The sequence below is a fragment of the Mytilus edulis genome, chromosome 6, assembly GCF_963676685.1.
Source record: "Mytilus edulis chromosome 6, xbMytEdul2.2, whole genome shotgun sequence".
NCBI lineage: Eukaryota > Metazoa > Mollusca > Bivalvia > Mytilida > Mytilidae > Mytilus > Mytilus edulis.
Genome location: NC_092349.1, coordinates 5,078,815 through 5,105,706, shown reverse-complemented (window position 1 = coordinate 5,105,706; position 26,892 = coordinate 5,078,815). Strand labels below are relative to the sequence as shown.

The 26,892-nt window shown below is 31.6% G+C and overlaps 1 protein-coding gene across 2 annotated transcripts; it reads right to left on the bottom strand.

Moving 5' to 3' along the window:
- Nucleotides 1–633: 633 nt before the first annotated feature.
- On the bottom strand, nucleotides 634–26,892 carry LOC139526992 (protein moonraker-like). 2 transcript variants are annotated; one of them, XR_011665238.1, is made up of 21 exons: nucleotides 26,773–26,892; nucleotides 23,294–23,451; nucleotides 22,326–22,656; nucleotides 19,140–19,301; nucleotides 17,636–17,844; nucleotides 16,956–17,180; nucleotides 16,155–16,320; nucleotides 14,502–14,552; nucleotides 13,444–13,625; nucleotides 12,717–12,967; nucleotides 12,133–12,258; nucleotides 8,974–8,995; nucleotides 7,694–7,731; nucleotides 6,747–6,831; nucleotides 5,743–5,814; nucleotides 4,861–5,031; nucleotides 4,242–4,311; nucleotides 3,353–3,428; nucleotides 2,431–2,688; nucleotides 1,054–1,749; nucleotides 634–1,004 (listed from the first exon to the last, which is right to left on the bottom strand). XR_011665238.1 is itself a non-coding variant. In XM_071322194.1 (20 exons), the coding sequence occupies exons 1-20, from the start codon at nucleotides 26,789–26,791 to the stop codon at nucleotides 1,329–1,331; spliced, it is 3,093 nt and encodes a 1,030-aa protein (XP_071178295.1). In that variant the 5' UTR covers nucleotides 26,792–26,892; the 3' UTR covers nucleotides 634–1,328. The 2 variants fall into 2 exon arrangements, 1 of the variants encoding a protein (XP_071178295.1); XM_071322194.1 differs by having other exon boundaries at nucleotides 634–1,749.

The following is a 26,892-nucleotide window of genomic DNA, read 5'->3' as shown; positions in this document are numbered from 1 at the left end:
TAAGACAAAACACATACATTACCATTTATTGAGTACTCAGCTACTAAACCCAGATCAAAGGCAATAACAACTACTAAAGAAACCGGACAGACAAGCTTTAAAACTAAATAAATCACTTTCTCCAATACTCAAGAGATTAATTTTCCATAACTCTTGAATAACAAAAAAGAAAAGCTTCAAAGAGTAAATTGACCTTTATATAATAATTTCTAATAATTTGATAAAGTATGAATAAAATCATTCAATGCATACTTAAGTTTTGAGGGATTGATTTGACAGTGTTAAAGGCCAATGTCAGCACTATTATGCAGTCAGTTGGTTTTGAATGGTGGTGGAAGCTGGGGTGCCTGGAGAGAACCACCAACCTTTAGTAGGAAAACTGACAATCCTAGTAAATTATGTCAAGTACAGCTGCCACAAGTAGGAGTCAAACTTGCAAACTCAGTGTTTACAAGCTAGTGATACAATTGTTCGACTACTTAAGACCACTTGGCCACTGAGGCATAATTTTTTTGAGTTTGTGGCCGAGGTGTTTTTTGTAATATGGACCAATAAATACAGAGACAACCCCATACCTTAATAGGACTGTGTTTCACAGGAGTACATGAATATGTCAAAAATGTACAAATAATATCCATAAACATGTTTATTTTCTACATTTAAAAACAAATATCACAGATTACAAAGTATAAATTATAGAAGCACTGATAATTAATAAAAGTATATGTTTCAATTCTGAATGATCTAGATGTTAATACAATATCTGTAAAATGTCTTTAAATAATAATGATTATAACCCTCGACTAATTTTCTCTTAAAATTTAGTTTTAAGTACAAAACATAATCAATATCCCTGACATTGCATTCATATATCTTTCAAGTTTAGATCTACTTTGAAAAAAAGGAGACCTATAAAAATTGTAATGTTGAATTTCTCAGACGAAAAAGGAAAGTGAAGTCTCAGTAAAGGCTAAACAATATTCAGTAAATTGATTTATGTAGGGCTGTTGAACTTTTACTTATTTCAAGATTTAGCCAATGAAAAATGTAGACATTTCCCTTTTAACAAGATAAAATTCAAGAATTTCAATATTAATCAATATTCCCAATTTCAATTCAGATTTTGTACGCAATAATTAGGTCTTCCAATAAAAACTCAAGTATTCACTTCTGCCATCCAAGTGTAAATTTGCAAATAGGGAAACAAATGTTTTCAAACATACTTTTTCCTTTTAAATTTTGAAAATCAAGTGTATGAACCAATCTGAAAACTACATATATATTGACATATATACACAAAATCAGTAAATGCATTATAAGACACAATTTCAATTTTCATCATCATCATCTTCATCAACATCATCAGTTACATCTTCATATTCTTCGCTATCATCTTCCTCGAAAGCATCTTCACTATACTGTTCGTCAACATTAAATGAAACAGAATCGTCTTGATGTTGACTAACCATTTCCCTATGTAAGGGAGATAATCTATGCGGTGACAGAAGTTCTCTGTGTACAGGAGATAGTCTATTAGGTGATGAAATTGGTCCTGTTTCATAAGTTGTAATTTTCGCCTGGTCAGTTTCATATGTGGTCGTTTTTGTTTCTGGAAGAGATTCCACGTCTTGACTGACGTTCCCAACCATAAATTCTGCCTTACATACTTGGTTCATAATGGCATCGTTAGTGTCCTCCAATTCACTGGCAATGTCTTTTAAACATTCATCCAATATCAAGTTTGACACCCTACAAGTATTGGTTTTAAATAATTAGAACTTGTGTTAAGCATCAATTTAATCAACATATAAATTAAACTGAGTTTAAAATTTTGTTAATTTAGTTTTCTTGTTTGAATTGCTTTACATTTGTCATTTCATGGTCTTTTATAGTCACTTATGCCGTACGGTGACCTATGGTAGTTAATTTCTATGTAATTTGGTCTCTTGTGAAAAGTGATCTCATTGGTAATCATAACACATCTTTGTTTTTATACTAAATTTTAAATATTAAATTTATCAAGATTTTATTTTCATATTCAAATTTGATACAGATCTAAAATCTAATTATCTAAGTTCTGAAATATTAAAAACAAACAGAGGGATGATTTTTTTTCTATGATAATGTCTTTCTAGAGTAACAATTGAGTCAGAATAGGAAAATGAAAGTGGGGTTGTAACTTAGCTAACAAAATGTAATAATTTGACCTAATTACAATTGTTTTTTTCTTTTTCTTTTACCAAATCCTATGCAACAATTGATTAATTATATTAAAATTATTATTTGTGGGATACAAATTTTCGTGGGGATATAAGTAAACAATAAATTTAGATGTCTAACAATGTACAAATTATGTATAGTTTTGCATGCTGATTTTGGAAACAAAATATCCACGGAAATTCTATAGAACATTCAAAATAATTGACTTACTCTTCAGCCAATACCCAGGGATCAAATCTTCCTAACGGATGATGAGAAGTTTTCTTCAAATGTCTGTCAAATGCTTCCTGGCTGCTGTAAATGCCTCGCATCACCTCATCAGAAAGTGATATAAAGGTGGGAGGAGCTTGTCTATCTGACTCCGCCCCTATCAGATCATCTAATTCCAAGACTCTATTTTTGACTAACGTCAGTCCCTTTGTTTTTGTAAACATGATAGGCACATCTGAATTATCTTTGTTATATTCTCTGAAATAGACATTGATAAATAAATTTTTTTGGAAAAATATGTGTCTTGTGGATTTCTTGATAAAAAAAAATTAAATACTCTAAGAATACAAATAACAAAATTCTTATGTGAAAATTGAAAAGATTAAACTGTTATGAAATTATTAAATTAAGCTAATCAGTAGTATAGTGGCATTAAATTTTTTAATCATATATCACTGATACCAAAATTTCTCATTTAATGTAGACATGTTTTTTGAACTTTTATTTACTTTCCAAAATGGTTTTTGATGGGATATGAATACACCAGTTCAGATAAACCAAACTTATTGAGTATAACTTTCATTTTGTGGTACTGTGAATATTCCTTGCTTTGCAACTGACATAGTTGCTAACATACATATATTAAATTTTCTGCTAACAAATGTGAAAAGAATTAGAAACTAAGGTGTCAACTCTATTTAGATTGTTTGGCCTATTCTTTATAGGCTCCTTATTATCATATAGCTCATGTATTTATACATCCCTTGCTTTCAAATTCTAAATTTAAGAATTCCTGATGAAGGTCATCCAAGAAAATCACTTTGGACACAATACAATAAAAAAGTATTATTTCATAAACAAGAAAAGGAATAAGTATCAAACAATATATTTTTAATATTTCATAAAATTCTCTATTACTTACATGGGTTTTTCTTGTATAACAGGTCCCTTTGACTTAGATATTTCCATGGCAAATGGTGCAATTGGATTATTGATAACTGCAAAAAAAAAATGTTCATTAATATTCATGAAATATGAACATAAATAGATTAATGTTTAAATTGTTATTTGTATCTTATACTGATCTATGTATGTGATCATTTGATGAAATATACAGATATGTTTCTTTTTGATCTAGGTATAAAGATCTCTCCCACTATACAACTATAATACTGTGTATATATTTTAATATTTTCGTGGGAACCAATTTTTTGTGGATTGAGGAAAAATGTATGATCGTAGATATTAGCTTTAATTGTGGTTTTACAAAAGTCTGCATACAAACTTATAGAAAAATATACTTAGTTAAACATTGAAATTTGTGGTTCACTTATAACCTTAAATCCATGAAAATTGTTATCCCACGAATAATAATGAATCTACAAAACTAATTTCTACTCAACAATTTTTTGTCAGAGCAATACTGTTGTATTGGAACACTTCCTTTTGCACTATTATGGCACCTTTTTATCAGACAAAAATATTTTATGGTGTAATATCTCCACTATTTTTCATATTTTCTATTTAAAAAATAGTGATCCAAATTAAGTTAGTAGTACTATGATAGAGATGATGCATGATTTGAACCCAATCTTAAGGAGAACATCGTACATTACTGAATTGGGAATATTAAAGATATCCAAAATCAATGCTATATATTTGAAACAGAAACTTAAAATGTTGCTTACAAATAATGCTATCAAAATTTAAACAAAACATGTACTGCAACAATTTTATATATACATGTAATTAAAAACATAGAAAAAATGTCTATAGTTACAGTATATTGTCTTATTAAGTAAGTAAACTACCTTTTGTAGTTGGTTTAACATCTTCAAAGTGCACTGTAGCCCATCTTCTTCTTATATTGTGTGATTCCATCTGCAAAAGATAACATATTCTTTTGTTTTGTCGTTACACCATCATCCCAGGTTAATTAGAGACAAAAGAGAGAGTGAAAGTCAGCAAGATTTAAAGGTTGATATTTTTTTCGACAACATTCATGAATTTTTCTTTTATTGTGAAATGATTTCATTCATGGATACCAGTATTAGTTGATTATTGTATATCAATACTCATGGGATCTGAAATATGTGATTTAAGTTACGGCCTTTTGCAAAGCTTTTAAAATTTGTGTTGTGTTGAGAGTTAAAAAAAATTGTTTTTTCTATTGTCACTCAATAAAAAAAACATTTTTCCCAAAAAAAAATGCTTAGGCTATCAGTTTTTCAATTGAAATCGTTTATCATTTTCATGTCAGAGGCATTTTATAGCAGATTCTTTTGTTTGGGTTTTTCCTCTTGTGAAAGGCATACAGTTGCCTATAATTGCTGACATCCACTTCAATTAAACTTTGGTGGATAGTTGTCTCATTAGCAATCAAACCAAGTCTCCTTTTCAGTCCTCTGATCTTTTAAACAAAGTACTAACCTCCATTTGTTCTAATCTCTGATATATATTTTCTAACGTTGGATTATCCTGCATAGTGACAGCCTCTCTACGGACATGTTCGTCTCTCTCTAACCTCTGATATTCTTTGGCTGTATCATCCAGTACCTCACCAAGTATCATGTTGGTCAAATTGTCACCACTGTCCTCAAACTACAAACAAATATTGGAATCATCCTTTACACCTTCCAACACTTTCAATATTAACCTGTCTATTACTTTGTGTGTTGTTGGGTTGTTGTCTCATTCAAATTTCTACAAAGTCTTTTATTCATATATAAAATTTAGCGTATGGATAGAAATGTCCTATTTCAATAGTTCTTTTTTTTTTTTACTAGGATATTTTGGCTTTTGGTGGTGTTTGTGTTACTTAGTCTTTAGTTTTCTATTTACTGTCAATTGAGAATTTATTGGGAGGTTTTTAATAATGTGAATAATGTGACTGGGTACCGGTAAGTATCACAATATGTCTGTATTCAGATTGTCCTTCAATTGTAATAATCAATCTCACATATTTATCCAATCTCTATAAATCTAAATAATAAAGGTACCCAATTATTTCTGAATTTACAGTAATAACATGTAGACTTGTCTTTTCATAATTTTTTACTTTTTGTCATGGTCTTATCAGTTTATTGTTGACTTCCAAAGTTTGATTGTCCTTTGTATTTTCAACCTGTTTTTTTACTAAATTTGGCCCCTTTTTGTCAGGGAAAATTTAGTAAATGAAATGTTGCATCCTATAATTTCTGAATGCCCCTTAATTATCTTCTACCTCATTTGTTCTAAATTTGGCTACTGTGGATAGCTCTCCCTTTTTCAGTGAAAATTTAGTAAATGAAATGTAACATATAGTATACTAACACTAGCTAGAGCTTTATCAGCCATTTGCCTCCTCTTTGTTTTGGTTTTCTCTTCTTGTTGAAAAGCTATTATCTGAAAATATAAATCAAAATGGTAGTTTATTATTCAATCTTTACTCATACTGTTAATCAATATACAAATATGCTGTAGTCAGTTTAACAATAAAATAAATTTGTAAGCCATTCAGGGTTAAGCAATCACATACTGTGGATTCTTTTTTTTTTCTTCGGTCCAAATTTGCATTTTCATAGATGCATGACATCCAATAGAAAATGTGTATCTCAAAGAATTTTAAACTATTGGTTTCCTTGGGTACCTATTCCATGAATATTGTTATCTTACAAATAATAATGAATCCAGACTATAATCAAGGACCAAAATACATGGTTTAAAAAAATTATAGACAAGTCAGTTATAAATTCTAAGAGCAATAACAAAATTGTTTAAGAGCCAACATCTTATTGGTTAGCTTGGAAGCATAGTAATATTCTTTGTCCTTTCATCTTTCTGTGAACACTACCCATTAAAGACTGACGCCTAGATCTTTCATACTTGGCAAATGAATTATTATATGCATTTGATAAAACCCACAAGGGGTTGAGATTTGATGGTTTCATTCTTTTAAAAGCAGGGGCAGATCCAGCCATTTTTAAAAGGGGGGTTCCCAACCTAAGATATTCAAATGCACTGATCGTTCAAAATTAGGGGGATTCCAACTGGATCCACCACTGAAAAGGTATACAATGTGATGAATTTTGTGACAAAGATATTTATCAAAGACTGTATTTTAGGCAAACCAAAAGATAGTATGAATGGATTTTCAAAGAAAGTTAAAAGATTCCAAATACCATGTAGTCAAAGCTGAATTGAAGTCATATTTTCAAACAATCATTTACAAGAATGTATGATGTGCTCCTCATTAGCAGGAGAAAGATACAGAAAAGAAGTAGTAGTATAAATATGCATAACAAGACAACTATCTTTAATGTACATTTCATTTATACCTCTGCCTTTTGTAAAAGTGGCTTCAGTCTAGCTTGTATTTTCTTTTCAGCATCTCTCACCATTCTCTCTGATAAACTGAGATTTCTGAAAATTGGTTGAAATAAAAGATAAAAGGAAAAAATTAAAAATATACAGTAAAATTACCATTAAAGAGCAATAATAAAATAATGAAATAGCTGAAGATTTCTGCCAGTATGGCTTATGTGTAGATCTTGTCTTGCTGTTCATGTTTGCCTTTCAAGTTTGTATCTTTCTATAGATTATAGTTTTCAAGGTGATAGACAAAAATGCAAAAAATCCTACAAGAAGTTGTTTAACAGTTTTGATGTCGATAAACATTATGAAGATCTCAATGTTTTTAAAATTTTTGCCCTGTCAGATTTTCTCTATAGATCTGCATCAGTTTTCCAGATGGACAACAATTTCATTTTACCCCTATGTTCTATTTTAAGCCATGGAAGCCGTGTTTGTCAGCAAGCTGTGTCATCAGATAAATTTTTCAAACTATATACCACCTTGATGATTGTGGTCAAGTAGTGGCAGAGAATATAATCTTTGTAAAAGTAAAAGGACGGTCAATAAGGATGACGACTGACACCTTGTGATGGCATAAAGCTAAATTTGCCCTTTGGGGAAGGTGAGCTAAAACTTAACTATGCATAATATATTATGTATACTATATAATCTAAAATCTATAATTGAAAGAAGAAAATATGAACATTTATTTTCATTATATAAATTTTTGTAAAATTGTTATAAGAAGCTCTAGACTAAATAAGCCTTGGTGACTGCTTGGTATAGTTGCAATGTTGTTATTATAGAACAGCTTTTGAAAAGAAAATTTTAACTCTCCATTGACACAGATGTAATAACATTCATTAGATTGTTTCCCCCCCCCCTTTTGTTTACAATGATTTTAATAGTGAAGGTGACCCTTAAGTTTTACCTATCTGGTGATCCTCCTCTTGTTCTTGGTCTACTTTCCTGTAAAATATGGTTATCAAATCTGTAAGTAACCAAGCATCAAACAAACTAAAATGTTATCAAAAGTTCACAATCTTATTACAAATACATTTTTCAACATTGTCATCCACTGCAGTTCAACTTGTATTTACATACAAACAATATTTGCATACCTCTTAACCAGTTTTAAAACATTTGTGTATAAACAAAGAAAGCCAATCAATATATAGAACTTTATAAAGCTTAAATTTAACTTTTTTTTGAAATTCCAAATTCATAATATTCTGTCTTTTTAATTACTTTAAAAATGCAATTTATACAAAGTTTTACAATATCATTAATATATCTTATCTTGTTAGGAACATTTTATCAAATTGATTGTCCTGCTACTCCAGATTTTGTGTTTGTTAAATCAAGTCAACATTTTGAAATATGTTAGTTGGGTTGTTGTGAAAATTTCTCTATAAATAGCCGACAATGCATACTATTTTTGTTCGCTTTGAAATTTTCATGCTAAAGGAAATATTAATAGTCTAATGTCAATCTGGACACTTAAATCAACTGTTTAAAATAAATTAAAATTATATGTCCACACTTTGCTCACAAGGATCTATCAAAGCTCAGTTCTAGTTTAAGAAAGAAAATCTGTTAGTTCTCACTCTTATTTCGATTGCAAAATAACAAAATTGTCTTGGTCTATGCAAAATTTTGGGTCAAAACCTTTGTACCGCCACTTTTCGTGAATGCTGATACACACTTTCAAAAATTTTAGGCTTAATTTTTCATTGACTGATGTAATGATTAGGGACGACATCAAAAGATCGATGTAGGATAAAAAACTTAAATCAAATAGTTTGGGGGTGGGGGTTAAAATTCTGCAAGTTTTGTATATCTAAAATCGATTTTTACATATATCCCTATTGGTAAATCAATTTTTCCCAAATTAAGTTAAGAGGGGAGTGTGGGGGTCAGTGGAAAAACTATGTGAATTAAGTTTTTTATCCTACATTGAACTTTTGATGTCATCCCTTACTAGAACAGAAAGTACAATATAGTGTTGTCAGATCTATGAAACCGAAGCATGGACACACAATCTGTAGTTCAATCAGATTGGACAAGTGTCAAATTGTTGAAGTCCTTATGTTGTCTTATAAACGTGTTTTGTGTTGTCGGATTGTGGTTGCATTAATGTATTCATTGCATGCGTTTCCTTTCATGCAAATTTCTTTTTCTTTTTTGAATAACAAAGTATAGGTAACTTACATGACCTCCTTGGAAAAGTGACCTGAAATATGAATAAAATATAAAATATAAAGACTAACTAGAGGCTCTAAAGAGCCTGTGTCGCTCACCTTGGTCTATGTTAATATTAAACAAAGGATGCAGATTGATTCATGACAAAATTGTGTTTTGGTGATGGTGATGTGTTTGTACATCTTAATTTACTGAATATTCTAGCTGCTTACAATTATCTCTATCTATAATTAACTTGGCCCAGTAGTTTCAGAGGAGAAGATTTTTGTAAAACATTACTAAGATTTACGAAAAATGGTAAAAAATTGACTATAAAGGGCAATAACTCCTAAATGGGTCAACTGACCATTTCAGTCATGTTGACTTATTCGTAAATCTTACTTTGCTGAACATTATTGCTGTGTACAGTTTATCTCTATCTATAATAATATTCAAGATAATAACCAAAAACAGCAAAATTTCCTTAAAATTACCAATTCAGGGGCAGCAACCCAACAATGGGTTGTCCGATTCAACTGAAAATTTCAGGGTAGATAGATCTTTACCTGATGAACAATTTAACACAGTGTCAGATTTGCTCTAAATGCTTTGGTTTTTGAGTTATAAGCCAAAAACTGCATTTTACCCCTATGTTCTATTTTAAGCTGTTGCGGCCATCTTGGTTGGGTGGGTGGGTCACGCCACACATTTTTTAAACTAGATACCCAAATGATAGTTGTGGCCAAGTTTGGTTTAATTTGGCCCAGTTGTTTCAGAGGAGAAGATTTTTGTAAAAGATTACTAAGATTTACGAAAAATGGTTAAAAATTGACTATAAAGGGCAATAACTCTTAAACAGGTCAACTGACCATTTCGGTCACATTGACTTATTTGTAAATCTTACTTTGCTGAACATTATTGCTGTTTACAGTTTATCTCTATCTATAATAATATTCAAGATAATAACCAAAAACAGCAAAATTTCCTTAAAATTACCAATTCAGGGGCAGCAACCCAACAACAGGTTGTCCAATTCATCTAAAAATTTCAGGGCAGATAGATCTTGACCTGATGAACAATTTTACCCACGTCAGATTTGCTCTAAATGCTTTGGTTTTTGAGTTATAAGCCAAAAACTGCATTTTACCCCTATGTTCTATTTTTAGCCATGGCGGCCATCTTGGAAGGTTGGGCAGGTCACCGGACACAATTTTTAAACTAGATACCCTAATAATGATTATGGCCAAGTTTGGTTTAATTTGGCCCAGCAGTTTCAGAGGAGAAGATTTTTGTAAAAGTTAACGACGCCGGACGACGACGGACAACGGACGACGCCGGACGCCAAGTGATGAGAAAAGCTCACTTGGCCCTTCGGGCCAGGTGAGCTAAAAATACCATAAATCAGAAACCTAAAGTCAAAATATTTTAAAAAAACGAAAGGAAGCTCACGTCAAAAATAAAAACAAGTCACTAAAGTTTCATGCAAATTGATTACAGCATTTTTGAGTTAATGTCAAACATATTGATGGACACACATACAATGTTATTCCATAATACATCCTGTAAACAGGCATATAATCAAAGAGTAGATTGCTCAGAGGGATATGATTGCCGTTGTATCATTGACACATGTATGCATGTAGCTGGATAATATTATTTTCAAAACTAATTCAACTGCACATTTAAAATAGTTACAAAATAGCCAATCAAAAACCACGGATAAAAGTGTATGAACAATGTAATCAGGCCTATGTTTTATTTTTGTACTATCAATTTCAAGTTTACTTTCAACAGCAGTCACTGAGACTCAGACTTAGAGAAGGTATTTCACTTCATGTCTTATCACCTATTTTCCTACGTTAATTCTAGGAGGAACCCCATTCCTAACTCTTTAAATATTTAATTTCCTTTGGGTCAGTGATCATGACTCCTTTCCATACACATTTATCGGTTTAAAATGCGATCATTTTTAATATAATACAACGTTTATTGACAGAACGAGCTAATACTCGACGTGTTGTTTTGATTTAGAATTCACGGAAGTTACTTCCGGAAGGGAGACAACTCGAAACGATAATATGGAAGACTCCATTTCACCTGAAGGGGTGTACTACGATGAGGACTACATTTATTTTAATTTAAATGATGCTATTATATGATTTAAAATTATGCAACAACAATAACCTTCAATAGCAGACATACATAGAAAAGATCCCATGAGTTATAAATTAATTAATTGAGTGGAGAATCCAGAGCAACCATTCAATCTAAAACCCCTTGAAGTCAAGAAAACTATACGCATGCGCATAATTTCCAAAACAAACCCTTGAGCAAGAACGTATATTTAATATTTATTAAACGACCTAGATGGTTCTCTATTTCTTTATGGAAGTACAATCTCAAATATCAGTTTCATAATGGTAACATATAAGAAAAACTCCACTTCAGTTCTTAAATGACAGAAATAATTTATCAGAATTCAGAGAACTCTCGCATTTTATCAAAACTGGGAATTCCCTTTGACGTGTTTCTAAATTTATAAAAATACTAAATATAAATACTTCTTAATTCTGATTTTCCGTGTTGTTTAAAACACGCATATAAGTCAAGGGAATTATCAAATATGAAGATTATGAAAAGAACATTATAGGAAAGTTGTTTAAGTTCAATCCCTTTGTTTTTACCTTTTAAAGCAAGACAATCATAAGAATCTGAGATGTTCCTTAATGTTTAGAATAAAACGATTGACGTGAGGGCAATGCTCTGAGCCACCGGTATAAGTCTACAGATTGCTTGAAAGTAATAGTATCCCAAAAACATGCTATTACTACAATTGAATTTAAAAAGATATTATTTTTTTGGGGGGGTTCTGGAAGCAACACTTGACATGCTTAATTAATAAAATTGTGCACTTGGACAAACAAATGTTCTATTTTATTCTTAATTTTTTGTGCTCAAACCCAATCAATCACTCTTTAGATTACTTGAGGAATTTTGGTAAGGTCACTGCACTTCAACCACATTCAAAATTAAAATCTAGCCTCTGATATAAATTAAAGTGCTGTGAATTGATTTACTTTCATGAATACCAATTTTGTGGATTATTGAAAAATTGAAATTTAGTGTATCTTTTATTTCATGATTATGACAAAGTCAGCATTCCAAATTGCAAGAAAAATCAATTCTTACTTAACTATATCACTGCCATCAAGATCTAAATATCTGTATGAATTGTAAGGACTTTGTGACCTTGACCTCCTCTGGTGACCTTTAGGTTTACCACTTGGTATCCATGGGCTGTGACCTCTCTCTGAGCTGTTAATGTTAAGAAAAACACTCATTAGAAATACATGTTTAAAATTAAGATGGATTTGTTAAAAAATATATTGCGTTTGGGAACTAATCTTGAAAGGGGTTCAATATGGGGGATACCAATCATGTCCTTTTTAAATGCATGTATCTTTTAAGACAGGCTAAAACTTATATGGTGACGGATACATACAGACTCACAAAGAAATATGTTTCCATGAATATTTATTAAGCTTCCATAATCTGATTTTAGGAAAATATTGTATATTTCTTCCAATATAAAACAATCACTAAATTAATGTGTCTCTAACACACTTTTCTGAATACTTTTCATCAGGAATGCTCAAAACTAAATATTTGATGGCCAGAGAAGCCTAAATATGCTGCAACTTTAGGACTTACATACCCAAAAAGGACTAAATGCAAGAGAATTCCCCACACTCTTAACAACCAGTATTGTTTACCTTGGAGACGGTGGAGCTGAGAATGACCTATCACATCTGTATGGTGACAAAGATCTATCTCTAGCATCCAAAGCCTTCAAACTTGATGACAGTGTTGGGTCTTTGTAATGAACATCTGGGTCTGATTCATAATGAGGCTTTGACGTCTGCTTGGATAGTGCTGGTCTCTGTGGTTGCCATGCCAATGATCTCTGCTGTTGCTGATGCTGTTGAACTTGTTTGACAGCTCTCTGAGCTTTAATGCGTTGATTCTAAAAAAAAGTTAGAATATGTAATCACTCATAAACATAAAATATTGTATATAGATTATAATTTCTCTTTTTTTGTATAATTTGTGAAGATTTTTCCTTTCATTGTTAGAAAAAGAAAACTGTAATAAAAGTAATTTTAAGTATAGAATTGCCCAATTCAAATCATTGATCATCGTTTTAAATCCTGTGTTATATACTAAGATTAAAAAGTCACTGTTCATCAGGAGATTTTTGTGTTAAGGTAGCATAAAGCTATCATCAATATAACTTGTCATCAGAAGCTGTTAGTAGGTGACATGTTAAAATAATATTAATGTCTGAATGTGAATTAAACTGTAGACAACCTTTCACTTAAATTTTTACAAAATGGCCCTTAAGTTGTTAATGATAGGGCCCAATTGGCTTCTAAGATTTTGGTTGTCTTTTAAAAAACTCACACAAGCATAGAATGTGAATTAGGTAGGCACATTTTTTACCTGTAATCTTCCTGGTAATATCAGACTTGTTTTAGATGCTGGTTTCCTAACTGGTTCCTCTTGTAGTGGTACATTCCATGCCATTCCTGCTTTGCCCTGCTGGACATCACTGGTATCCATCAAGGCCTCTATACCTGCTCTCAGCATTGCCTTTCTCTCTGGAGTTCCTGTATTCCAGGCAACTGTAAGATGTATTTTTTTAATTAAAAGATATACAAAACATTTTTATATTCAGTTTTTATATTAATTTTTAAATCAAATGAAACAAATTTTTAAGGGTTAAATTAAAACTTTTTAAAATTATATCAAAAAGTTAATTCACTACTTTTTTCTAGAATCAATAATCTGCAATATCCCAAAATTTACATAGTTTATATAATGCTGATTAATTACAGACAAAAAACGCAAGTTTGTCAAAAAAATTATATATATTGAAATGATATACTCCTCTTTTTGTAAGTAAATCCAATAATTTCCTCAATAAAAATATCTAAATTTCTCTATATAAAGCCATAAGAAACGCAAGGATCTTGACCTACGGAAAACGTTCTATCTTATCTGACATCAATCTTTTGATACATATTATGGACTTTCTTGCTGTCCTTAGACCAAAACAACAATTGAATCGAAACATTTTCTTCTAGTCTTGAAATATGGACTTTCACTTCATCATTCTGTCTAAGAATTTATCCTTAAATTATTGTTATCATCAAATTCTATAATATAAAGCTTCAAGGTTGTACTAAACACCTTGACTAAAATTAATTTGGCTCTTTTATGTAAATTTCATAAAATTTTGACAAATTATTTTCTTTCACCTTTTGACAAAAATATAAAAATTTCAAAAACTTGAACCACAAACTTTATCAGGAAAATTTCATTAGATATGTAGCAGTTTGACAAACACATATTTCAATCCTTAAGAATATTTATATTTACTTCACAAAAGAATTTGATTTTTACAGAGTTACCTCCCTGTAGTGTTAAGTACCATCTTAAATATGCCTTTACCATTTCAATTGTCATTTTTCACTTCACTAATTATTTTTTGTTCCTACCTTGCTGTTTTTGTACATTACTTCTTTTAATAGCTGGCTTCTTTAAAACACCTATAACAAATAAATTGACAATTTACAATAACATTTGACATTAAACTATCAGTTGATAATTGTGATGTACCCATTACTTGCATATGTTTAAAACACAAGAGTGCACACTCTGAAATGTCTCGCCTTCTTTACTAATTATTGATATTATGTTGATAGTCCTAAGTATAAAGCTTTATTAAAAACTCACATAAACTTAGCATTAACCAAGATAACTAAACAAAGACCAATGAACCATGAAAATGAGGTCAAGGTCAGATGAACCATGCCAGGTAGACATGTACAGCTAACAATGATTTCATACAACAAATATAGTTGACCTATTACTTATAGTTTAAGAAAAATAGACCAAAACACAAAAACTTAACACTGATCAATGAACCCTGAAAATGAGGTCGAGGTCAAATAAAACCTGCGGGACTGACATATACTGTAAACCAACTTATTTTCGCGAGCGATTTATTTTCGCGACTTTCGCGAGGAGAAAAATAACGCAAATATAAATCGTTGCGAATAAGTAAATCGTTAATAATCTACATCAAGTAAATAAGAAAATCGCGAATTTTGAAAGGCGCGAAATGGACTAGAATTGGTAAAACGCGAAATAAAGTTGGTTTACAGTAGATCATAAAATATTTCCATACACCAAATATAGTTGACCTATGGCATATAGTATTAGATAAAAAGACCAAAACTCAAAAACTTAACTTTGACCACTCAACCATGAAAATGAGGTCAAGGTCAGATGACATCTGCCCGCTAGACATGTACATCTTACAATCATTCCATACAACAAATATAGTAGATCTATTGCATAAAGTATGAGAAAAACAGACCAAAACACAAAAACTTAACTATAACCACTGAACCATGAAAATGAGGTCAAGGTCAGATGACACCTGCCAGTTGGACATGTACACCTTACAGTCCTTCCATACACCGAATATACTAGACCTATTGCTTATAGTATCTGGGATATGGACTTGACCACCAAAACTTAACCTTGTTATCTGATCCATGAAATGAGGTCGAGGTCAAGTGAAAACTGTCTGACGGGCATGAGGACCTTGCAAGGTACGCACATACCAAATATAATTATCCTATTACTAATAATAAGAGAGAATTCAACATTACAAAAAATCTTAACTTTTTTTTCAAGTGATCACTGAACCATGAAAATGAGGTCAAGGACATTTGACATGTGACTGACGGAAACTTCGTAACATGAGGCATCTATATACAAAGTATGAAGCATCCAGGTCTTCCACCCTCTAAAATATAAAGCTTTTAAAAAGTTAGCTAACGCCGCCGCCGTAGACGCCGCCGCCGGATCACTATCCCTATGTCGAGCTTTCTGCAACAAAAGTTGCAGGCTCGACAATAAACTGTATTTATTATTGCTAAACTAAGCTTGTTTTTTTTTACCTCTTGTCAGACATTTAGAATCCTCTCCATGTAGTGACATAAAACATCAAACCAACCCACTAACCCCTTCTTGTAAAATGTATGGTGAAAATCATTTAAGCTGCTAAATATAAAAGAAATTTTCATTTTAGACTATTATCAAGAAAAGATAAAAATATCTTTTCAACGATTTTTATTTACCTTTGACAGGTTTATTTTCCTTGCCTCTGTGTGGAGCTGGTCTGAAGGAAGGCTGAGGTAGTTGTTGGGATACAGGAGACTTCCTTCTTCTACTGGTAACCTCTTCCTGTGTTGTCTCAATAACAGGTGGCTTGGTAATCTCTACACACCATGCTTTATTCAGCTCCTTTAAAATGTAATAGTAATTTAATAAGTGATATATACCGGTACATTTATCTTTCATTACTACTCTTTATTTCTTGCTTCTGTTTTTTCTGTGTAATAATTTTTAGTTCAAGCCTCTCTTTGAGAATGGGGTTTAAGGTAATAAATTCTAGGTTTAACATAAACAGTTGAACTTTTAAAAGTTATATAGTTTAATTTTTGGGGCTCTTTATACGTTTTGTAGCTTGCTGTTGGGTCTGAGCCAAGGCCCTGTGTTGAAGAAGTTCTTTGACCTCTAATTGTTAACTTTTAAAACATTGTGATAGCGATGGAGAGTTGTCGCATTTGCACTCATACCACATCTTACTACTAAGTAACTGAATACAAACGTAAGCATCTAACAATTTGCTAGACTTCTGGAAATTTATACATGTATTTAAGGATTGCATTTAGTCCAATAAATTCTCGAATTATGAAAGCAAAAATTGAAAATCAATTTCCTAAAAATGATAAAAAAAAAAACAACCTATCAGGGTCTTATCTTAACCAACATATGATCAATGTGGTTTGTTGACCAAAAAATATGTTAAGGGAGATAACTTGTCAGTTTTCAAAATTGCAGCCAAATTATTGATTAAAAATGCATGACATTCTTACATCTACCCTGTCCAACATTTTGACTAGGTCTTCTTGTACTGTTGATTTCCCATCACTACTTAGCTGTGTACTGAGTAGTGACATCTGGCGGATCAATAGAGCTAACTCATGGTATGAAGAGGGGAGACCACTATGTAAATCTGTGTTGGGTAGGTTGGTAACAAATGCCTGGATAGTTCTCACTGCATAACGATGTGCTGCTGCTAGTCTTGCCATGGCTTGGCTCTGTAATCAAGTTATAAAAGTGTATTATTAAAATGAAAAATCTAGTAGAATTATGATCTTATTTTAGAATTCATTTCAAAATATTTTCTTACACATCCCTTTAAATAAATTATACTATATCACTGCCAATTTATGTAAAAAAATATGTAGACAGTTAAAAATTTATAGGTTTCAACCAATTCTACCTACATTTTTTTTTAAGATCTTTTTTTACTTAGGGCATATATCTGTATGTAGTAATGTGCATTGAAGAGTTGAAATATGAACTTTAATCATCCGGCAAATGCTTGTTGAAGTAGTCTCTTTTAACTGATCCTCTAGACCATCATTTATAATTCTGCAATTAAAAGATTTTTTTTTTGTATATGCTTTTCTATGCTTAGGGCATCCAGAAAGCTGACTGTGTAACCCACTTAAAATAAAATATTGTTGTCGTTGTGTACAAACTTTATCACCTTTTTTGTGTGTTTAGTTTTATCTGTGCCTGTCTTTGTTAATTCCTGCTGTATCTGTCGAACTTGTTGACGAAGCACATACATCTGTCTGGCAGCACGAGTAGCTGTTTCCTCAGATCTTAATTTCTTTCTTACAGCATCTTCTTCCTGTGGCAAATATCCATCTTTTTTACGACTTTTTGAAGGCTGGAGAAATTCTACATTTTGATCTGTAAAAAAAATATTCTTTATACATTGTACAGTGTTTTTTGATATCTTGATGATACACATTCAATTAAGGGAATTATTTTTACTTTTTCTGTTATATATTTCATGTATATATAAATTTACTGCATGTATAGCTATTACCTGCTGACCCTTCCTGGGTATATGACTTAACCCCCTGTTTTAATGGGGTTTTCATAGAGCTCAATCTTTGGTTTGATGTGTTATGTTTTGTTGTTGGTCTTTATTTTTTTGACATGATGTTGGTTTTTTAATGGACATATCATTTTAAATTGACAACCTTCATTTAAAAACAAACTTGTATGATAGAAACCAAATCAATTCAGTCAAACAATAAATATATTTAACCATTTCTAGCTATTTTATTATTGTTTAATATGGAAGCTAAGAAGTATATGGTTAAAACTAATTTTCTTCTGTTAGATCGGGAATAATAAAAGCAACCACGTAATATAAGTAAATATTCTTCTTCACTCAAAAAGACTAAACTGATGATAATTTGGTTTTTATCATTGTAAAACGGAAAATCAACGACTAACAATAAATTTCATTTTTAACTATTCACACAGTGACACAGATGAGAAGAATGCTAATTATACAGATAATTCTATGTTATAGGTGTGCAATTTCTTGTCAACTGACAGTCATGATTAAGAAATAATTCATGGGGGCTTGAATATATCGTGATTTTACCACGGGTTGGCCCTTTATGACAAATATTTTACCCCTGAGCGATAGAATATCGGCATAAAGGGACAACCCGTGGTAAAATCTAGATATATTCAAGCCCCCATGAATTATTTCGATTCTGATAGGACACATACGGCAATTCTTTTGGATCGAAGCGCTCTAGGTGTAGGCAAATATTTGCCGTTCCCATAAATAAACGCACTAATAAACTAGCGTAAAAGAACGGAGCAAACTGCATTAGTGACATGCTTAAACTATTTAAAATAATGTATTTAGACAGTTTTGGATGAATTTGAATGATAATTTATTTATTTGTCTTATATGATGTACAATAAAGGGCTTTTGCCACATTTTAGCATCATTTGTGTATGTTTCCTTGTGATGATTTTCGGATTCACAAGCGTGTATTTTCCCGTAAAATGCTTGCATTCTAACGTCATTGTTCTATGACGTCGGGTATCTCATTCATAAAAAAGCATATGACGTGGGAGTACAATCGGAACAGCACTGGCAATATATTCATATTTTACCACGGGTGTGTACTCAAAGCGTTTGAAGGACGTCATGTTAGAATAGTTTGTATACATACCTCTAAGAACTCTTTGCTCAATGACCTGAATTTGTTGTAAATATCCCTCCATCTCTCTTTGTAATCTCTCTATCTCTTTGGCAGGCTGATCTAGTGGTGCTGATCGTTTGACTGGGTACAACTTAAAATCTGTATCTCTAGTAGGAGGTGAATTTGTTGTTGCTGAAATAGATAATTACATTGTAAGTATTACGTTAGATTGCATTTTGTGTAAAGATTAATTCATAGACCTAAATCACCCCAATATAGTCTTTTTTCGTGTTGATGCTGTATAAAGCAATCACCAACCAATCAATCAATCAATCAATCAATAATAGTCCTATATCTCTATATCAATAACACATTTAAATCAAAGCGCTGTAAGCGCTGAAGGCAGTTAACCAAAAACCAAGGCAACCGTAATTATGAAAACTGTGGCAAAGTTGCCTCAACATTAAACATTCATATATAGTACATTTATGTTTATCTAATGATTTATTTATTAAGGCAAATAATTTATATGTTATCAAGGTTTCAAAAGCAATGCATATAGCAATGTATATTTTTTATGGTGAGTCTGCAGTGGTACAAGTTCCCAATGATTGCACTTGTTCTACTTGGTAGTTAACCTTGGTTTTATTTGACTGCTAGAAGTTCAAGTTGACTTAGTATGAACATGTAATAGTATGAATGGACTGGTTTCCCTGAAAAGAAAACTGAATTTGTGTTCTATAGTACAAAAGTTATGAGACACGAATCAGACAAATGTTCACTATAACAGGGATCAAAGGTGAGGTCTGACCGACTTACCCATAGTAAATGTAAATGATTTTTTATTTTGTCCCATACATATGAATATATATAATTTAGGGGTGGGGATCTCAACGGTTTTCAAGTTCTCAAACAGGAAGGAGGGGGGATTTTTTTGGGTAAAAAATTGGTTGCTTATATAGGGAATCACTGAAGCGTGACTGGGAGCGAACCCCCTCTTAGGTCAGTCAGTGGGCCCCCACTTATGAAAATATCTGGATCCGCCACTGGGGTTAGGGTGACCCTAGGGACTTCCCCTACATTTCATTTTATTTGTTATATTGTCCCATACATAAATATATATGGTTTAGGGGTGGGGAGCTCGACCGTTTCCAAGTTATTAAACAGGAGGGGGTAGAGTGGCCCAAAGGATGCTACCTATATATCATATGATTTACTTACATTCAGGTATATATAATATAGTTGCATTATTTGTGAAAATAAAGAAAGAAACTTTCAGCTACTTTAATTGACCCTTCAAAATTGAGATAAAAAAATAACCCTTGAAATTGCAGTAATATGTTTACACTTAAAAAGCATCTCGCATGCATTATCATCATTTATCATGTTTATCACTAATAAAGAGAATTTAGATTGTAACCATGAACATGTATATTGTTAGATATACTGTTCCCAGCTGTCACGTTGTATTGGATTTTTAAATTGAAATTTATCAAAAAGAATTTTGAGTTTCTGTATTGAATATTTTTTCTGCTTTTTCTTTCTTTTACATTTATCTTTTGGTTTACAATTCTAGTGTTTATATTCATTTACCATGCATGGATGTATTTTTTCACCTGCTTGGATTTATTTTGTAATTGACCGCCAAACCCGGAATTACCCTTATTCGCTTCCGGAATCGGATCCGATATTGTAAAATTGTGTGTTTACGGCCGCCATTGTTATGTGTTTACAATGTTGTTTTTGTCAATCAGATACGATTTTACTCGAATTTATACAATATTTATTGTCGATTTTCTGTATAAAGCTAGCGGTTGAACAAAATGAACTTCGCTGTCATGAATAATAATGATAAAAATAAGTTTTTAGCTCGTTTAATTGGAGACTTTGGTGAACATGGTGAAAAGTTAATTCTTATTTTCTTTCAAGTGGAAGGTGACTACGTCGGGCGTAGCTAGAAACCAACTATCCTAGTCGAAATTCCGCTTGCAAAAGTGGAATGTCGCGGACCTCGGACCAACGCTAATTTGCACACCTGCCTCCAAATTGAAAAGATACGAAAATTTCTTTTTCTAATTTGAAATTGCCGCCAACAGCATGAACAGTTGAACTTATTATATAATAGACTACTGACGTAGTTGTACTACGTATTGATGACAAACAATATTCCTACGACTTTTGCCATTTGGGAAATCTAAACTACTTGTCTTAAGAGATTTTCGGCGATTAAATATTTCATACTATTGTTCTTTGACATCTTGGCCAAAAGCACAAGTCATAATGAACTACACAAGGATTCTTAATAAGCACTACTTCCTATGTGTAACTTCAAAACTTTTGGATAAATCGCCGATCGTTTAGGTTTTTCTGGTCATATTTTTTGTAATCCAGAATAAAAAGTATTAAAAAAGTGTTCAATTAGTTATATATAACATAGTAGCGCAGTGGCGGATCCAGGAATTTTCATAAGTGGGGGCCCACTGACTGACCTAAGAGGGGGCCCGCTCCAGCCACGCTTCAGTGATTCCCTATATAAGCAACCAAATTTTTTCCCAAAAAGGGTGGGCCCCCCCCCCCCTAAATCCGCCTCTGTAGCGAGCTAGATAATAACAATGGCAAGTATTTCAGCATTTATTGGGTAGAACACAAATCTAGGGTGCTCGCATAATGCAGCTTAACTGCATAAAAAAAAATACTTCAGTTACAAGTGCTAATTAATAAAAAAATCAAATAAATTCAACTACAACATGAACTAACAGGTCAACCGTATAAATTAAATAAATCAAATGTTGCAAAACATATTTCATAATTTGGCTATTGGATACAATTTCTTTAACTGAAAAGCATAGACTCACAGGCCAGAAACATAGGACAACACTCTAATATTATAGGACTGTGGGTCTGTGGTGCTTTAAGGGCCTAACTGTGGATCAATGATAATAGATATTATTACAATATACATGTATTTGGAATTTGTTGTCATTGAATAGAAACTAACTTTAAAGAGATCATCAACAGAACTTAAACTGTCAGATAAAGACGCTCTTAAAATTTACAAATTGTAAAACCAATAAATTGGTACAAATAACTTGTATATGTAAGGACCCAGTTTAGCGTTGTTTAAGCTTACTGTTGCAGGGGAATTTTATATGGTAAAGCATTAAATTTCAAATGCAAAACATATTGTAGAATGTAAAAGTCTAGTGAAATACCAACCAGGAAATGCTCTATTTTGTTGCATTCTGGGAGGTGTTTGTGTTCTAGCATCTCTTGGATGACGATTTTTATCATGTTCTTTTATCTTCATTTGCCGTGATTTATTTGTTGCTGCCTGCTGTTTGTCCCAGTATCTTTTCCCAGGAATGATTCTGGTTTTTCCCTTTGGAGAAGGTGATCGACTTCGCTGTTGACTTCTTTCCTTCTTTTTCCTTAAATCTCTCTGGGCTAGTTTTACAGCTAATGATAAACGATCTTCAGACAATGATGAGAAATTCATCCCTCCAGTTATTGATTGAGAACTTTCATTGAGATGACGCTGGTTAATATGCTGAAAAAAATATATAAAATCATTTTTTAGGCCAAATAAAAAAATATGTGTGTTTCCTATTTTCCTATAGCTACCTACCCTTTATTTAAAGCTTAAAAAAAGTCTGCCTTAAAGTTTTTTTGGTCACTTTTAAATAAGCACTGTTAAAGTCAGAATTTCTCTCACATAGGCTCAATGTAAAAATAAAATACAAAATTAAAAAAAATGCCTACCTACCCCATTTTTTCAAAGATGTAATAGGAAACACACATATTATTTTATTTGGCCTTACATGTACACAATGTATATTGTATCAAGTATATATTTCAGTATTCAATTATTCATATTCTTAGCCATGTTTACTGGTGAAATCATGAGATATAGTACATTTAATAACGCTTGCTTCATACATGTAATTTCAAAACTGTGAACATGGAAATTTTCAATTAAGTGGCATGGCTGTCTTTTCACTTATTTCATAATCACATAAATATAAAGCATAAAATATTTCATTTCCTGTACATCATGTACATAATTTAAATTAACCCCTAACCTCCTCCCCCTGTACATTTTATGCATAGAAATGGTGAAAATAACAAGCCATCAAAACATCATGTTTACAGTTTAAGATTTTATGGTTATCAAAAATGTGCCTCACCTGAAAGTCTGGTGCCATTGGCCCCCCTTTGTCCAATACTATTGCTCTGGGATGATGAAACTGGACTGCAGATTTGTAAGGTTGAGGATGTGCATCTAAATTAAACAGTAACTGATTCTGTCCTGGAATCATCACTGATGCCTTACTGTGTAAAATAGCTGTAATAGATAAAAATTAAAAATATTCACAACAGAAATGACATGTATTTTTACCCCAAAGGCAGAAGAATAAAGGCAACTGCCCAATTATCCACCAACTTGCCCTAACTTTATATCACACCAACATTACCAACATGTACAATTATAAAAAAGTTATGGATGTTAATATTAAGAATCATAATACTGAAATGAGTAAAAAGATGAAGGAATTAAAAACAAAAAATGCAAAAGAATTTTGGAAATTGTTCAATAGAGGTAGAAAAAGAGAGAAAAGCAATATTTCACTGCAAAACTTATTTGATTTTTTCAAGGACTTAAACAAAAATAAGTTCGAAAATGAGTTTTTTATAGAAAACGAGGTAAATTCTGATACAGTAAATGACAATTTGAATTGTCCAATAACCCGGGATGAAATTTTGAAAGCGGTAAAAAAAGCTAAAAATAATAAATCACCGGGTGAAGACCAAGTTATTAATGAATATATCGCTTCTTCTCTTGATTGTATGGTTGATATTTATGTACATTTATTTAATATTGTATTTGATACGGGAATCCTGCCTGAGGCTTGGCTTATTGGAAATGTTATACCTATTTTCAAAAACAAGGGGAGTAAATTAGACGCAAAAAATTATAGGCCGATTACACTTTTGTCATGTCTAGGGAAAGTTTTCACGTCAATTCTTAACGACAGACTTGGGGATTTTGTTGAAAATTATAACATCTTAAATGAAAACCAAGCAGGTTTCCGGCAAGGTTATTCCACAACGGATCATGTTTTTTCATTATATGCTTTATTTGAATTATTACGGGTGAAAAAAAAAAAAGAAATTATTTTGTGTATTTGTCGACTTCGAAAAAGCTTTTGATTTTATTCATCGAAACTCATTATTTTTCAAACTGATATTAAACCATGTGAACGGAAAATTTCTAAGAATTATTAAAAATATGTATGATGATGTCAAATCTAGAATTGTTCATAATTCAGAAGTTTCTGATGTCTTTGCTTGTGAAACAGGAGTTAGACAAGGGGAAAACCTTTCTCCTTTACTTTTCTCCTTGTATCTAAACGATTTACAAGAATTTTTAGAAAATTCTAATATTGAAGGAATTCAGTCTGTAACAAAAGATATTGAACATGTTGAAAATGAACTTTTTGTATATTTTAAATTTTTTCTGTTATTGTATGCTGATGATACAATACTACTTGCTGAATCTAGCCATGATTTACAATGTATGTTGGACAAATTTTCAGAATATTGTAAACAATGGAAATTGAAAATAAATATAAATAAAACGAAAATTATGATATTTCAAAAGGTAGAATACCTAGAAATTTGTTATTTAATATAGATGGAAATGAAATTGAGATAGTCAGTAGCTATAAATATCTTGGTATTATTTTTTCTAGAAGTGGCTCATTTCTTTCCACCAGAAAATATCTACGTGACCAGGCGATTAAAGCAATGTATGCTGTAATAAAAAAATCCAGATTAAATAACTTGTCGATCGAGTGCCAACTCGATATGTTTGGTAAGGCTATTGTTCCTATACTAACTTATGGGTGTGAGATATGGGGATTTGAAAATTTAGATATTCTCGAGAGAGTTCATTTGCGTTTTTGCAAACATATATTGAGGTTAAAAAATTCAACCCCCAATTTTATGGTCTATGGGGAATTGGGAAGATACCCGATTTCAGTTACCGTCCAGTCACGTATGATTAATTTCTGGTGTCGTTTACAAGAAGGGAAAGAGAGCAAACTATCATGTTTATTATATAAGCTGTTATATGTAAATCTCAATAACTATGGTTATGATAGTAAATGGATATTATATATAAAGAAAATTTTTGATGACTGTGGAATGTCAAATATATGGCAAAGTCACAACCTTTTTGAGAAACGTTGGGTTGTATTGAGTGTTCAGCAAAGATTAAGAGATCAGTTCATTCAAGAATGGTCAACAGAAATGAACAATTCGCCCAAGGGGCTGTGTTATAGATTGTACAAAAATGTTTTTAAATTTGAACACTATTTATCAGTACTACCATTTAATTTATTAATAACCTTATGTAAATTTAGATGTGGGAATAACCGTTTGCCCATTGAGACGGGAAGGTGGCGCAACATCCCAAGATCTGAAAGATTGTGTCACCTTTGCGCCTCAGCTGACATTGGTGATGAATACCATTATATCATGTCATGTAATTATTTCAAAGATGAAAGATGCAAATACTTACCACAATATTGTAATAAAAATATAAATGTTATCAAATTCAAACAAGTATATTCAACCCAAAATATTGTTGAGCTTGAGAAACTTTGTAGATTTATTAAATCTATTTCTGTGAAAGTCTATCCTCCTGGTTAATACAACTATGTGTTTATTTATCATTTGTGTAAATAATCATCATATTAATTTGTATTTCACACATGCTATATCTTATATATGTTATATATATTATTGTAATATCTTCTCTGTAACTATGTATTTGGTTTATGAGAATAAAGATCATTCATTCAATGATGTACATCTCCAACAGATTAAAAGGATTTCATTCCTGATGAAAACAGATCTAAAAACTTCCCCAATAGAATAAGATAACATGTATATATAAATAAAAAAAGCCCAAAACTCGAAAACTTAAATTCTGAAATTTAAAAAAAAAACAATACAATGTACAATTACATCTCATGTACCTTCATTATAACCTTATCAATATTTGTCCGCCATTACTGGTAATCACACAGGTTCCCGTTAAATTTTAACGTTACGATATAAATTATTTGACGCCACAATGGATAAGTAATTGTTGTATGACTCAATAGTTGAAGCGGGACATATTCTTGGGTCATCCGGGTATAGCGATAAGGTTTATAGCTGTTTTGCCATACAAGCTGGGGTAGTGAGACCCCCATCTTGTCTGGCAACACAGCTGTCGTTGGACGTCAGAGCAATCTCAGTTGATAGTTTGTCTGTACTCCTGAGTATATTTTAATACAAACATAATAATCATGCACTTTTATATTCATTTTCTCTGACTAATATATCAAGGATCATGTGATTCAAAGGAATTTGATTCATAAAAATTTAATGTTATCTATAATTCATATATTCTCTAAAGTTTTTTTCTTTTAAATAAAAACCCAAGATTGAATTGTATATCAAAATGAAGGCCTGAGAGGAGAAACGAAATTTGCAAAACAAGCTTGGACATGAAAATTAGGCTACAAGATATATTTTTAAATAAAAAGCAATGTTTCGATTAATTTGAAAACATCGAAACTTAATTTTTGAAAGCACATTAACTTATTAGTGTTACCATTGTTGGAAGAATACATGCTTCAACATAAATAAACTTCAGTTATCGTATTTCTATCGCTGATTTCCGAATTTCAAGTTGCAAAATAATCCCGCTTACATCATTGAAAAGTTGTAAACA

Bases quoted from the DNA above. Each gene is read 5' to 3' on its own strand.
- LOC139526992 (XM_071322194.1), bottom strand. The intron at 17,845-19,139 runs GTATGTATACAA...TTTTTTTTACAG, and splicing joins TGAGCAAAGAGTTCTTAGAG to ATCAAAATGTAGAATTTCTC. The intron at 4,312-4,860 runs GTTAGTACTTTG...TATCTTTTGCAG, and splicing joins AGAGATTAGAACAAATGGAG to ATGGAATCACACAATATAAG.